This window comes from Podarcis melisellensis, assembly GCF_964234715.1.
Source record: "Podarcis melisellensis genome assembly, chromosome: 12".
In the NCBI taxonomy this organism is placed as follows: Eukaryota; Metazoa; Chordata; class Lepidosauria; order Squamata; family Lacertidae; genus Podarcis; species Podarcis melisellensis.
In genome coordinates, this window is record NC_138544.1 from 53,902,315 (window position 1) to 53,918,307 (window position 15,993).

A 15,993-nucleotide genomic window follows, 5' to 3' on the forward strand; every position below is an offset into this window, starting at 1 on the left:
CCGTGACTCGCCTGAGGCTGAATCCTCTGCCGCCTCTTCCCCCCTCCTTCTGGCTTTGGGGCCGGGCTCCTCCCCTGAGCTCTCTCCACTTCCGCGCGCCTCTACGTTTGAACTTGGCGCGCGTACGTTGCTCCTGACCTTTCTTTCGACCGCTACACCACCCTTTGTTCTGCTCTCCACCCTTTCCGGCTGAACACCTTGCTCCAACCCCCTTTCTCTGTTCTCTCCTAATCCTGCTCCCTCCGAGAGGCTGACGACTCCACCCCCTTTACTCCGTTCCAGCTGAGACGCCTCTTGCTGCGTCTGTCTTCCACTGGGCTCCTCTCCGCTTCTCCCTTCTCCTCCCTTTTGCTTGATTAAGGTAACCCCCTTTTGAGAATCCTCTGACTCGCTGCTCAGACTCGTGGATTCCCTTAGAATTCCGTCATCTTCTTCCTCATCCTTCTGCCCCTCCTCCCACTCGCTCTCCGTCTCCTCTGTCATCTCCTCCTCTCTCCCAGAAACCCTGACATTTACCTTTATGTTAATATATAATAGAACCAAGGAAGGGATTAGAGGGAAGTCAAACTGTTTTGTTTTTGTTATTGTTATTTTTGGACAATCTATAAAATGTTATTTTTTAAAAAAGTTGGTCTACAGTCAACAGTGTGGCCGTTGAAAGACTGATTCAGTTCCTGGGTTTTTCCTGCTCACTTTACAAATTTTTAAATTTCCTTTTCATTTAAATGAAACTTATTAAAAAGATTTTTTTAAAAAAATACAAATTTTTAAATTTCCTACTTTTCCCTGTATGTGCATATCTGATGGATGGAGATGTGCTTCCTTTTGTCTGTCCTGGATCCTCTGAAATTTTAACAGCAAGCCGAGGAATTAGTGTTGTGCAGCATGTTTAGGAAGTCAAGAAGCATACGTACATTATTTTGCTGTACTCAAACTGTAAAGGTAAAGGTAAAGGTACCCCTGCCCATACTGGCCAGTCGTGTCTGACTCTGGGGTTGCGCGCCCATCTTGCTTAAGAGGCCGGGGGCCAGCGCTGTCCGAAGACACTTCCAGGTCACGTGGCCAGTGTGACAAGCTGCATCTGGTGAGCCAGCACAGCACATGGAAATGCCATTTACCTTCCCGCTAGTAAGCAGTCCCTATTTATCTACTTGCACCCGGAGGTGCTTTCGAACTGCTAGGTTGGCAGGCGCTGGGACTGAGCAACGGGAGCGCACCCCACTGCAGGGATTCAAACCGCCGACCTGACGATCGGCAAGTCCTAGGCGCTGAAGTTTTACCCTCAGTGCCACCCGCGTCCCACTCAAACTGTAGCCGCAAGCAATAGTCAAGAGAAGAGATGAAACTGCAAGATTCTGCACCCAGATGTGCAAGGCATATCTTTTAACACATGACAAATTGTGGTCGTCCCCCGCCCCCAGTGAAACTAGAAACCAACAACACTGTGGTTAAAGAACAAGCAACAGAAGCAATAGAAGTATCTTACCTGGGCTTAGAATTAGTATGAAAACCACAATGTCATCAAGCAGAAAAGGGAAATTTCTAGAGAAAAAGCTGCGAATTAATCATCCCTGATATGCAGTGCACATCACATCAACTTAGCTGTCTAAAAGAGGAAATATGGAATATATCCAATTAAGGACTGGTAGGAAAGGAAAAGGAAGTTTTTAATGAGAATTGGTTTTTGATGGCAACTGTTACTTTTCATTTAAAAGGGCTAAGTCAATTGCTTTGACTAGCTGATTAGAAGAGCCTTTTGATCAGCTCAAAAGGTGCCACTGATTCATTGGGTAGTCATTTAAACTTAAATGATTTTTAATGCAAGCTCGTTCTAAAAACAGCAGACAGAAAGTGCCGGGAGGGAGGGGACGAGGCAGTGGAGGGGTTGACGCAGTGCACACGCATTGGCAGAGCCAATCCAGCAGTCCTGCTGGTGCATTCGCACTGCACCAACTTCCATGCTGCCTTAACCCTCTATGCCTGTTAGTGATATAAGAATTAGAACCCCCAGGTGTGTGTGTGTATAAAATATATTTAATAATGTTTCAGTGTTTCACTTAAATTGCATTTAACCTTTTAGAATGTATTAGGCTTGATTATTGTGTGTTCTTTTTTCCTCTTTTTAATAATTTTCTTTTTTTCTTTTGACAAAGTAATAAGAATAAATAAATAAATAAATAAGAATAAAAGTGCGCCCCCCGCCCCCGAGACCATTCCATTGTAACTATCCAACCTCCCAAAATTTCAATACCTCTTGCAATGGTTTGATCCCTTTCCGAGTCTCTGGTAGAGTAGTGTTCAAGCACTGCAGGAAACATGTTCCCTGGCCATCAATCTTGCTTCTACGACCATCAGCAAGATAGATTGCAGATTTTGAGGAGATAGGGCAGGTGGCTGTAGAATTTGTACTGTTAAGAAGAAGAAGAAGAAGAAGAAGAAGAAGAAGAAGAAGAAGAAGAAGAAGAAGAAGAAGAGGAGGAGGAGGAGGAGGAGTTTGGATTTGATATCCCGCCTTTTACTCCCTTTAAGGAGTCTCAAAGCGGCTAACATTCTCCTTTCCCTTCCTCCCCCACAACAAACACTCTGTGAGGTGAGTGGGGCTGAGAGACTTCAGAGAAGTGTGACTGGCCCAAGGTCACCCAGCAGCTGCAGGTGGAGGAGCAGAGACGCGAACCCGGTACCCCAGATTACGAGACTACCGCTCTTAACCACTACACCACACTGGCTCTCAGCTAAAAGGGAAAGGGGTTGTACTTGTATATATAGAGTGAGAAATGTTAGTTTCTTGTTGGGTTGGTTGGTTGGTTGGTTGGTTGGTTGGTTAGTGAAAGCTGGCAGTGTTGAGGTGTGTACAGTTGGTCAGTCGCTTTTGCAGAAAGACTTTTAAGAATAAAAGCAGAAAGTACTCTGCAAGGATTCTCTTCTTATGGACTCTTTTATGCCGACAAGGGTCGGAGGACCAGGCTGAGGCGACAAAGGGAGGTCAGAACCTTTTTTTTTTTCTCACAAGCACTGACAATTTCTCCTGCACATTCCCCGTCCTACCTTAATAGCACGTTAATTTATCATTAACAGCTATATCCGATTTTTGTGTGTTCTGCATTTGTGAGTCTCCTTGCTCCTACGCTGCATTCCGTGCCTCCTCATCTACCCCTGAAAGTGGTACAAATGGCAGTGTGCTGGTCCCGGGGGGAAGGTTACCGTTGGCGTAGTCAAAGTCCGGTCCTGGGTCACTAGCCTGGAAACAGTTCACAAGGAGCGGGGCGAGGTCCGAAGCCGGAAGCCGGGCGGGGACAGGAACACTGGAGGGTCAGGTCTGGGTCCGGGCAGGAACAGGTACTCAACAACGACATTGCTCCCGCAACCTGGGACCGGGCTGACAGGCCTTAATCTTCTCTGAGGCCAGGGGCGGTCCCAGCCCCCAGGAGACCTGCCTCTCCTGGCCTTAAGGCGAGCACTCCTCCTGGGAGAAACCAGTTCCCTCCGCCTCTCTGCCCTGAGCCTCTGCAGTTCAGGAGAGGCTGAAGGGTTACTGGGCCCAGGGGGAGACTCACCTGTAGGCACTGAGTCCTCAACCACCTCTGGAGCCAGAGTGGATTCACCTGGTGCCTGCTCCTGAGGATCCGGCACAGGTGCAGGCGCTTCAGAATCAAGGCCCTGCCCCAGTTCAGCCGGCCCTGGAGGCGGGGACTCCTGTGCAGGCTGGGATTCCTCTGGTTCAGCCTCTGAATTGGATTCCCAGGCCATCACAGGCAGGATGTTTTCGCACCGGAGGGTAAATCAGCTATCCTTGAAGCTCTCTCTGAGACGCAGAAAGAGGATTTTATGATGCTCTTCCGTCACTGAAGGCTAAGTTGCCAGGGTCACGTCGGACATCCAAGACCTAAAGTGGTCAAATGGCCTGGGCACATCGGGGCCACTCTGAGATGATGTGGGGGTCAAGATGGAGCCATGCATTATTTACTTCTCTTTTTTAAAATAATAATAATAATTTTTTATTTAATTTTCCATTTTAACAATCCAATCAGATCACATTAAGTATTCCAAATTATATAAATACATATCATATAGTCCAAATATTCTGCCAAATTATAATTTTTTGTTGGGGCTTCCCATGCTTCAAGTTCAGTGGGGCTCTAATCATCTTATGTTTCTACTGCCTTGAGTTTCCAATAGTTCCTTCTTTAAATCTTCCTGTTGTTATTCTTCCTTCTTTCGTGGCCTCTGAGTTGTTTCCACAGGCGAGTTGAAGTAAACAATAATGTGCTTCTCTGTGGAATTTGTATGACTCTCCTTTTTCTTGCAGCTGGTAAGTCTGTTGTTTGTAGAATGTCCTCACACGCTGGTGTTTATGCCGAATCAATCCAAAAGTCCCTCTCTAGTGGCAGACGCCATTTTCTCTCAGTTCTGATGAAATAAAATCTAGGCGTTTCCTCATTAATTTTCTCAGACAGGTTGCATCAAACATTAGTCTTTCCAGGGGAGATTTGCCAAATCAGACTTGAAATACAGATATAATAACAAATTAAGAGCTCACCTCCCCCTATGACTATTTATCTCTGCAACACGGTCTTATCCCATAATGGCTGATCCCAATTAAAAAATGTGTCACATTACCCTTCTCAAAGTCCATCCAAAGTTTTTTGGTGTCTCTCCAGCGGCTAACGAGATCCTGCTTCTTTCTAATATCAATATTTAGAGAGTCTTTTATCTTCTTCCAAGCGTTTCAAAAAACAAAAGCTTTAGTTATATAGTTATTTCCACACAGTTTATATTTTCGCATCTCACTTGCTGTAAATAATGTAAACGGTTCTTCTGGGGGGGGGGAGGGTTGTTAGGTATTATCGTAGTAGAAAAAGAAAAAAATAGTTTCCTTGACATTGTAAACAGGTCAAAACATTAGCTGGATTAGAATTAACATTAGCAAGCAATAATCAAGAGAAGAGATGAAGCTGCAAGATTCTGCACCCGGAGATGCAAGGCCTATCTTTTAACACACGGCAAATTGTGGTTTTCTTCTCCTTAGTGAAAACAGAACCATCAACACTGTGGTTAAAGAAGAATTAGTATGAAAACCACAATGTCATCATGCAGAAAAAGGAAATTTCTAGAGAAAAAGCGCTGAACTAATCATCCCTCGTATGCAGTGCACATCCCATCAACTTAGCTGTCTAAAAGAGGAAATAAGGAACATATCCAATTAAGGACTGGTAGGAAAGAAAAGGGAACATTCCTTGTTTTCCTAGAGTAGACATGCAAGGGAATGTTTTGTCCAGTCAGTCGAAATTTCCTGTTCCTCCTGGCCTGGTACATCCTTCCTTGCATGTGACTAGTGGGTAGGCGTGACCTTTCCAGATCTGCTAAAAGGCCAAGGCATGCTATCACTCTCTCTGTTTTCCATCTTCCTTCCGTCCTGTGAACTGCTGGACCGCTAGCCTGCAGTTACTAGGTAAATCTCCCTTATGGGGTAAACCAGTTTGTATATGTTTGTAATTTTAAGCCTTAAGCCTGCCTTCAGGGATCACACTGTGCTCTGCCTGATCGTGAGTAAACTTTCTTTTTATTGCTTAAGAATAAGACCGTGGTGTCTTTATTCTTTTAGGAGGGATTCAAGGGGTCTCACCAGGAAAATACTAGAACACATTTCAATCCAGATGGATTTGCATATTGTCTTAAGAAACTCACACGAGTTTCCAACTAGTTTTCTGCTGTGTAAAGGGGAACGCACTCTGCTAAGTAAAGGAACTTGCTTGCACAAGTTAGGAATGATATTAATAAACAATATATCCTCTCCTGCCACCCTCAACATTCCCACAAAGGGTTATGGGCCCAGCATGCTTCTGCTGCAGAACTCTGCTAAGTAAAGGAACTTGCTAGCGCAGGTTAGGAAGGATATTATTAAACAATATATCCTCTCCTGCCACTCTGAACATTCCCCCACACAATGCATGTCAATGGTGTCTGCTGCTCCTGAAAATAGGTCCTAAATCTAATCAGCCAAGGGAGCCATATTCTGTCATGCCCCAAAAGGAAGGATCATTCCCCTACTTTCTCGAGTCTATTGCAAAACGGTGGTTGGTGTCTCCACAAACTGTCAATTCTGTTGAGTCAGTGATGATTAAGGCTTTTACCGCCAATGAACTGGGCTGTGTACAGGGTGTTAAAGCGCTTGATCCTTTAGCTGGGATTCCTGAATTGCAGAGGGTTGGACTAGATGTCCTCTGGGGTCCCTTCCGATACTGACTCAGGTTTGGCGTCCACTGAAAGCAGGTCGTTAGACGTTTGCTGGCATTTTGCGATACTGACATTTATTTCAAAATGTTCTATTGGAGACGTGTAGCTTAAGCCTTCTGACAAATAGCCATAGTGTAGCCCACTACACTAAATCCAAGCAGACAGCCAAGCTCTTAACAGGTCTATAGTGTTCATAACTCTGTATCTCTCTCTGTGTCTCCAAAACTCCAATTGGTTTCCTTTTGTTTCATTGTTGTGCACAGATAGCCTAGGTCACACCACCCCCAACAGTTGAGGGTGAATCTAGCCATCGTGGCTAGTAGCCATGGAAAGCCTTCCCTTCCATTAATTTGTCAATCCTCTTTTAGACTCATCCGAGTCATTGGCCATCGCTGCCTCCTGTGGTGGTGAGTTCCACAGACCAGCTGTATGCCGGCGAATCAATACGTTCTGTTCTGTATGCATGAATTTGGCTTTGCAGCGCAAATCTGTTGCCCCTTCTGCAGAAGATGCAGCGTTTCAGCCGCTTCTCAGCTTACCTCCTAAATCAGAAACTGCAATTACAGAGAAACATGTTTTTCCACTTCTTTCCTTCCCAAAGAAACTCTCCTTTTACATTGGTGCATGTGTGTTGTTCGTGACTTCCACGTGTGTGTCTATTTGAGACCCCGTGTTTTTGCTCATCCTCTCCCTTGCACCATCAATCACCACTGCTGTAAACTTTTGAGACAGCTCCTGGGTCACTGTCAGAAATGTTCATACTGTTTAATAAATGAGCAGGAGGAGAAGCCTGAATACTTGAATTAACATATACACCAGCCATATTCTCTGGAATGTTCATCTCAAAGGAAAAGAGGGAGGGAGCATCTGCCTTGCACACAGAAGTGTACAAAATACCGAGCCTGGTGGACCAGGGCTCCGATTCAGTATAAGGCTGCTTCGTTCGTACCTATTCAAACAGTTCTTGCTTTAAAAACATGAGGACTAGGATCTTACTTTATATTCAATGGAAGAGAGGTCAGTGCTGGAGCACCTACTTTCCACATAGAAGGTCCAGGTTCATTTCTTAGCATCTGCAGGTAGGGCTGGAAATTTCTTCTCCCTGGAACCCTGGAGAGAGCTGCTGTTGGTCAGTGCAGGGAATACTGGGTTATGGCCTAAGGCAGCTTCAAGAAAGAAAGAAAGAAAGAAAGAAAGAAAGAAAGAAAGAAAGAAAGAAAGAAAGAAAGAAAGAAAGAAAGAAAGAAAAGAAGAGTGCTATTTTTCTAGAAAAAGAGGTGCCAGAATTCACCATGAATGCCTCCCTCATTCTATAATAATAATAATAATAATAATAATAATAATAATAATAATTGTTATGTACTGAAGTTCTCACCCTGGGCCAGCAGGGGGATACTGTAGATAGTTATGCAAATAAGGGATCGAAAGTGACGTTCAGTGATTGGATAGTTTTAGAAAGTTACTACAGTTACGCTGTACTGGAGCTCTATATAAGCAGGCTGACTGAACCCTTCAGTTCAGTTCTGTCCTGGCCTGTGAATAAATAAGAGCTGTTTGAAGAATTGCTGTGTCGTCTGATATGTTCACCCACAACTTAACAATAATAATAATATTTATTTATACCCCGTCCTCCCCAGCCAAGCCCGGGCTGAGGGCGGCTAACAACCAATAAGAAAAACAAGTTGATTAAAAAACAAGATTAAAATGCAACATTAAAACATTAAGACGCAGCCTCTTCACAGGAGGAGAAAGGAAAAAAGAAAGAGGGGGAGGGAATCAAATTGATTCTAAGCCAAAGGCCAGGAGGAACAACTCTGTCTTACAGGCCCTGCAGAAAGAAATCAGATCCCGCAGGGCCCTGGTCTCATGAGACAGAGCGTTCCACCAGGCAATGGCGCCCACAACTGAGTTCCAGTGAGTTCTGGCTGGGCGGGGGAAAAGCCCTGGAGAGAAGGAGAAAGAAAGAAAGAAAGAAAGAAAGAAAGAAAGAAAGAAAGAAAGAAAGAAAGAAAGAAAGACTGTCTCCTACGCTTTGATCAACAGCATCAAGATGACAATTCAGTGGTTATATATTGTTCCATGTTGTCACTACATTCTCTCAGTTTGTCATCACTGAGCTCTGCCTCTGTTTGGCTAAGAGCAGAATTTCCTTCTGTGCTTTGTGGTTAGAGGGGACCTGCCTTGTTAATGCACTTGTCAAGTCGCCTGTCGTCTCAGGCTGCTGAAAGACCTCTATTAATCCCTAGCCGCAGAGGATGCGAGGCGCATCTAACACTGTCAGCTTTTGACAGCGCTGGCTGGCTGGAGTTGTGGTCTGAAACACTGGGAGGGCACCGAGTTGGGGAAGGCTGCCCTAGACATGGGCATGCTGTCTTGCTTGCTGATAAAGGTAAAGGTAAAGGGACCCCTGACCATTAGATCCAGTCGTGACCGACTCTGGGGTTGTGGTGCTCATCTCGCTTTATTGGCCGAGGAAGCCGGCGTTTGTCCGCAGACAGCTTCCGGGTCATGTGGCCAGCATGTCTAAGCCGCTTCTGGTGAACCAGAGCAGCACACGGAAATGCCGTTTACCTTCCCGCCGGAGTGGTACCTATTTATCTACTTGCACTTTGACGTGCTTCCGAACTGCTAGGTTGGCAGGAGCTGGGACCGAACAACGGGAGCTCAAACCCATCGTGGGGATTCAAACCGCCGACTTTCTGATCAGCATGTCCTAGGCTCTGTGGTTTAACCCACAGCGCCACCCGCGTCCCAATGCCTTCCTCCAATCCCATCGTTCCTGAGGACAGGTCAGCAACCCATTGAGCTTTCAAGCACTGCTCCTCAGTATCAGGTGGGTGACTAGAGAAACCTCTGCATAAAAAAAAATTAAAAATCCAGCTGCCAATCACAATAGACAGAATTCCTGTATAGCATGGATGAAATCCTTGCTCCCCCCAAAACAGCCATCACCATCCCTTTGCAAACTACAGTGGTACCTCGGGTTAAAAACGTAATTCGTTCCGGAGGTCCGTTCTTAACCTGAAACTGTTCTTAACCTGAAGCACCACTTTAGTTAATGGGGCCTCCCATTGCTGCCGCGATGGTGCCACGCTATTTCTGTTCTCATCCTGAAGCAGAGTTCTTAACCTGAGGTACTATTTCTGGGTAGTGGAGTCCATAACCTGAAGCATCTGCAACCTGAAGCGTCTATAACCTGAAGTACCACTGTAGTTTTATTTTTCTAGGCTTTGCAGGCTCCATGGCACAGAGATAGCTCAGTCCGTAGAGACTCTTAACTGACTCTCTGGCCAACACTGCCTTCGCCCCAACCATAGGAGTAGCCAGGATTTTTGGGGGGCGGGGCAGGCTTTTGTAGGGAGGGGCAGAACCCCAGATTTGTGTTGATTTTTATTGATTTGGGACGGGCAGCTGCCCCCTGCACCCCAACTTGGCTACGCCCATGGCCCCGTCTGCTCTATGCATTTAAAGCACCGCCATACCACAATTTGTGACAGTTTTGGTTTTCTTCCCAGAGCATCCTGAGAGGAGTTGTTGTTGTTTAGTCGTTTAGTCGTGTCCGACTCTTCGTGACCCCCTCGACCAGAGCACGCCAGGCACTGTCTTCCACTGCCTCCCGCAGTGTGGTCAAACTCATGCTAGTAGCTTTGAGAACACTGTCCAACCATCTCATCCTCTGTCGTCCCCTTCTCCTTGTGCCCTCAATCTTTCCCAACATCAGGGTCTTTTCCAGGGAGTCTTCTCTTCTCATGAGGTGGCCAAAGTACTGGAGCCTCAGTTTCAGGACCTGTCCTTCCAGTGAGCACTCAGAATAGAGAGGTTTGATCTTCTTGCAGTCCATGGGACTCTCAAGAGTCTCCTCCAGCACCATAATTCAAAAGCATCCATTCTTCGGCAATCAGCCTTCTTTATGGTCCAGCTCTCACTTCCATCCATCACTACTGGGAAAACCATAGCTTTAACTATACACTTTGTTGGCAAGGTGATGTCTCTGCTTTTTAAGATGCTGTCTAGGTTTGTCATTGCTTTTCTCCCAATGACAATCCTGAGAGTTATAGTTCGTGAAAGGGTGCCAAGTGCTACAGTTCCCAGAGCTCCTGATGAAAGGGTTCGACGGGAAACCACCCTGAGAACAGCAAGAGAAAACTCTTTCCCTCTTTTCTTTTTTTCTTTCCTTCCTTCCTTCCTTCCTTCCTTCCTTCCTTCCTTCCTTCCTTCCTTCCTTCCTTCCTTCCTTCCTTCCTTCCTTCCTCCTTCGTCTTTCGTTCCTTACCTTCCTCCTCCATCCCTCCTTCTCCTGCCTGCTAAGCTATCCAAACTCAGATCCCTACCTGGACCCAGCCAAGCCGAGCCTCTTCCCATTGGCTTTCCCCGCCAGCCCCGCCCCCTCCCTCCCTCAAGCCCCGCCCTCGGGGCGGAGCCAAAGGAAGCCCTTCCACGCGGCGCCTCGGAGGGAGCCGCACATTGACTTGAGCCTTGTCGCTGGCTGGTGCTTCTCGCTCCGGGTCTGCGTCTCTTCTGCGAAAGGGAGCCTCGTCCCTTCCAGAGTCTGCAACACGAAAACAATCAAAGGAGGACGCTGGTGGATTTTTATTTTTAAAAAACGGTTTTTCTTATTTAAAATTCAACTTCTGCAAAATGCAGAGATCACTTTCTCTTGCATGAAGAGGAGTTTTTTTAAAAAAATGAGCAAAAGCAACGCACGGGGCAGAATAATGTAGTTGTTATTATTATTTTCATTGTCCAAGAGAAAATCCGGCAGGAAAGAAGCAATTTTGCATTGTTGGATCATCCTTGCCCCGCACCGTCACGCTATGGAGTATAAAGCCAGACCGCGTCTGTGGTTTTGGGTGACCGTCCTCGGCTGCGTGATTTCCGAGGTGAGTGAGCACAGCGTTGCAATGCCCCTTTTTCTCTGCAAAGACGGTAAGGGGGAGGGCAAGATAGGAAATTCTTAAACAGGAGAAGGGAAAGTCTCTGATTTCTAACCACCTTCATACCTTAGGAAGATAAGGAGCTGCTTTCTACTGAGCCAGACCGTTGGTCCATTTCATAAAATCGAAGAATTGTAGAACTGGGTGGGTTCCCAAGGGTCATCTAGCCCAACCCCCTGCAATGGGGGAATCTCAGCTAAAGCATCCATGACAGCTGGCCATCCAACCTCTGCTTAGACACCTCCAAGGAAGGAGAGTCCATCACCTGTCCTGGGAGTCTGTTCCACCATTGAACAGTTTCTACTGTCAGAAAGTTCTTCCTGATGTTTAGTCGGAAAGTCCTTTCTTGTAGCTCAAAACCATTGGTTTCAGTCCTACCCTCCAGAGCAGGAGAAAACATCCGTGCTTGGTTTCCAGACCCTTGATCATCTTGGTTGCCCTCCTTTGCACACATTCGTGCTTGTCAACATCCTTCTTAAATTGTGGCGCCCAGAACTGGACACAGTATTCCAGGTGTGGTCTGAAGAAGGCAGAATAGAGTGGTACTGTGACTTCCCTTGATCAGGACACTGTACTTCTGTTGATGCAGGGACGCCGGTGGCTCAGTGGGTTAAACCACAGAGCCTAGGACTTGCCGATCAGAAGGTTCAAATCCCCGCGACGGGGTGAGCTCCTGTTGCTCGGTCCCTGCTCCTGCCAACCTAGCAGTTCGAAAGCATGTCAAAGTGCAAGTAGATAAATAGGTACCACTCCGGCGGGAAGGTAAACGGTGTTTCCATGCGCTGCTCTGGTTCGCCAGAAGCGGCTTAGTCATGCTGGCCACATGACCCAGAAGCTGTCCACCGGCTCCCTCGGCCAATAAAGCGAGATGAGCGCCACAACCCCAGAGTCGGCCACGACTGGACCTAATGGTCAGGCGTCCTTTTACCTTTACCTATGACTTCCCTTGATCAGAACACTGGACCTCTGCTGATGCAGCCTAGAAGAGCACTAGTGTTTTAAATTCAGTATTCCCTACCCTGACTGGCAGCAGCTCTGTGGGTGGTTTCAGATGGGGTATGATCCCAGCACTAGCTGGAGATGGAAGATGGGAGTTTCTGCACGCAGTTCCTCTGCTACTGAGCTACACCCCTCTCCCCTATTAGGGACATAGAAATTTGCCTTGGCTTGGGTCAGACATTTGGTCCATCTAAGCCTGTATCGTCCACACTGGCTGGCAGCAGCTCTCTAGAAGGTTTCAGACAGGGGACATTCCCATCCCACAACAGGGAATGAATCAAAGCTACCAATGAGCTGCGTCTTTTCAGTCTTGCCCTATTTGGAGTAGCTTAGTGGGGAAACTGGGGTGTCAGGAGAAAAGCCCACAAGGATGGATGCTTTGTTGGGTCAAAACATTGTACAGCGCCTGGCACAAAGCACCTAGTCGCAGTAAACATACTGGGACCTCTTCCAGGGGGTGACGTTTTGAATGGACTGTTTCCTAGGTCTGTCCAAAGGGCTGTCTGATGCTTTAAAAGCTCCGCTTTGTGTTTATACACGCATGCACAAAATATGCACACTCTCGCACATATATCAAACTTGGTTTTTTAAAGCATCCAGCAGTGATCTGGACAAGTTTACTCTGAATGTTGGAAGGATGCAGCTAACCACTAAAACCATGTATTTATTACGGTGGCCACCGGTCTCTGTCTCTCATATATGCACAAATGCATGTCTGTGTGTATAGACAGATATCAAATGTGCTAGTGCTTTTATTTTGTAATATCTATGCTTTGGTTTTATTCTACACACCTGAGAGGTTTTTTTTAAAAAAAGATATTGAGTAGCATAGAAACGGTCCGAAATTAATCAATAGCATTTGGCAGTATTTATCTTCCAACTTTATCAGTGCTTAATTTCTTGACAAACAGGCGATGAGGCAGGTGCTTTCTGCACATGCTCAGAGCATTTTCATTTGTTCCTGCGTGATCTAGTTCTGGTATTGAGACCAGTGCATCAGCCTTGGTGAGCTTAAAGTCAGCTCATGTCAAGGGACTTAATTAATTCTTTTTATTTTGGGTTTATGGGGGGAGAATTTCAGGTGTTTTCCTCAGCACAGGGCAAAGCAAAAGCTTTCCATTTCCCCCTTTCGTTGATTCATTTGGTGGGGGCAAAGTGCTTTAGCCAAGGATCAGACCCACACATGAAATCAGGAGATTTGTGATGGGACCTCTTGACAAAGAGGTTGATGGGAGGCTGTTTCTCAGTGGTCCTGAGGTGGGTATTCAAACTTCCACCTCCACACACACCACAATATTGATCTGAATCACTGCCCTTTCATCCCCACAACAAGCCTTTGTTGTTGTTTAGTCATTTAGTCTTGTCCGACTCTTCGTTACCCCATGGACCAGAGCACGCCAGGCCCTCCTGTCTTCCACTGCCTCCCATAGTTTGGTCAAACTCATGCTGGTAGCTTCGAGAACACTGTCCAACCATCTCGTCCTCTGTCGTCCCCTTCTCCTTGTGCCCTCCATCTTTCCCAACATCACGGTCTTTTTCCAGGGAGTCTTCTCTTCTCATGAGGTAGCCAAAGTCTTGGAGCCACAGCTTCAGGATCTGTCCTTCCAGGGAGCACTCAGGGCTGATTTCCTTAAGAATGGATAGGTTTGATCTTCTTGCAGTGATCCATGAAGGGGACAACAAGCCTTACACTGGGTAAAAATCCAGCATACATCTCATCCAAAGTTGAATCAATAGCCCCAATAGAGGCAGCAGACCCTCCATAGCTAAGCGTTTCTGAGCCCTGATGATTTCAGCTAGAAAGTTAAGCAAGTGTCTAATTCTTCTCTCTCTCTCTCTTTGGGAAGGCAATAGGAGGGCTAATGTTTGGCTGGCTTGTGATCAATTTTCAGAATGCTACGCGGGTGGCGCTGTGGGTTAAACTACAGAGACTAGGACTTGCCAATCAGAAGGTCGGCAGTTTGAATCCCCACGACGGGGTGAACTCCTGTTGCTTAGTCCTTGCTCCTGCCAACCTAGCAGTTTGAAAGCACGTCAAAGTGCAAGTAGATAAATAGGTACCGCTCTGGCAGGAAGGTAAACGGTGTTTCCGTGCACTGCTCTGGTTCGCCAGAAGCGGCTTAGTCATGCTGGCCACATGACCCGGAAGCTGTACGCCGGCTCCCTTGGCCAGTAAAGCGAGATGAGCGGCACAACCCCAGAGTCGGTCATGACTGGACCTAATGGTCAGGGGTCCCTTTACCTTTGCTTTACCTTGAACAAAAAGGGTGGACTTCCATTCACGGAGTTTGTGCATCAGGACTTTGGTTTCTGCCTATAATAATTTGCTTGTCCCCCAAGTTCTGTTTCGTTTCCCCCCAGTTGTTGTTTTTTTAATCATAGATCATTGCTATATTATTCCAGGGTTGGTTTTAAAACAGACCCTGTTGGACTGTAATCACCTGGTTGTGCTACAAGTTGCATTTCCACACACCCCTCTTCACATTAATCATTTCCATTTCCCACAGTTAATGCCTTTTCACTCGCTCTGTTCAGCTGCAAAATACATTTGCGCTGCAGAACGTACAGGCTGTCACAGATTGCATGTTATTCTCATAATACTGTCACCCGCGTATAGGGAGCTCTGCAGAGAATGGAAGGAGAGGGGCTTACAAGCTAAACTTCTATACTGCAGGTAATTGAGGGAGGAATAGACAATCACTTCAGTTAACGCAGACATAGATTTAGTTCACGTAAGGGCAGGGGCAACCCAGGTGATGATCTCCAGGTCCGCAATTAAGGACTGCAATGTCCATCCGAGAGCGATGATGGGATTTGTAGTCCACAGCATCAGTCTATCCCTGAAGCGGGACATGAGAGCGGATAAAGTCATAGTGTGAAAACCGAGAATAATGGCACATCAGGATTAAAGAGACCGGGGGTGGGGATAGGGGACAAGCTGAATCTCTCCTGCCTTTTCCGTCTTGTAGGAAATTGCATTTATTCTGTGGCCCACATGTCTTCTTTGCAATACTCCCTTCGAATGCCTGGTATACCTGGGAGATGGTGAATTTGAACCCCACCCCTGCGGGAGGGTAACTAATGCATCACTTGGCCTCAGTCCTCCCATCTGCGAAATGGGTTCATGCAGAAGGCAAACAAAAAAGGGGATTGATGTTGTCACACCTCTAGTCCCTTCCTACTCACCTTGGCCCTGAAGTTAAGCCCCACTTGGGTTCAGTAGGACTTGCCCGTTAATAGGCGTGTTTCTAATTCTCGTTTGAGCTTTGCTGTCACCTTGTCTATAAAGAAAGACGGTCCTTTGATGGCTATTCTCAGGAGCCAAATACACATTTTGGCACCTTGCCTTCCTTAAAACTGAGAATTCTGCGAAATGAGAAAAAGCTCGAAGGAGCTTCTCTCTGCAAGTCATATTTCCTCAGGGTCATTTGCCGGGACTGTTCCCATGTGCATATCCCACCACCTAAAAACTGTAACTTGCCAGCATGAATGGGCCACAAACAGAGCTCTGACTGCTGGATCCGACCAAGAGACCATCTAGTTCAGTGTGCAGAGGCAAATCAGATTATTTCTGGATACTCACAGGCAGCGCATGAAAGGGATGAGCCCTTCCTTGTGTTTTTTCCTGGACGTCTATTATGCAGTGGTATACTGCCCTTGAACATGGGGTTTCCATTAAACCGAGAAAATAATCCTTCCTGAAATTGAGGGATCTTTTTCTAAGCCCATTGGGTATCGAAAGATTCAGTCCTACCGATGTTTAAAAAAGCCATCTCCTGCTATGGCAAGCCTACTCCATCCTGTTGATGCCCTCAGGATGGTTTTG

At 46.5% G+C, this 15,993-nt stretch overlaps 1 protein-coding gene across 1 annotated transcript in view; it reads left to right on the forward strand.

The window, feature by feature from the left end:
- Positions 1-10,713: 10,713 nt before the first annotated feature.
- Positions 10,714-15,993, forward strand: part of LOC309353250 (vasoactive intestinal polypeptide receptor-like) — a 118,217-nt gene continuing 112,937 nt past the window's right edge. Inside the window, exon 1 of the mRNA XM_081882576.1 lies at positions 10,714-11,114. Within this exon, the coding sequence (XP_081738702.1) occupies positions 11,049-11,114 (66 nt within the window). The 5' untranslated portion in view covers positions 10,714-11,048. The remainder of the gene's footprint in view (positions 11,115-15,993) is intronic.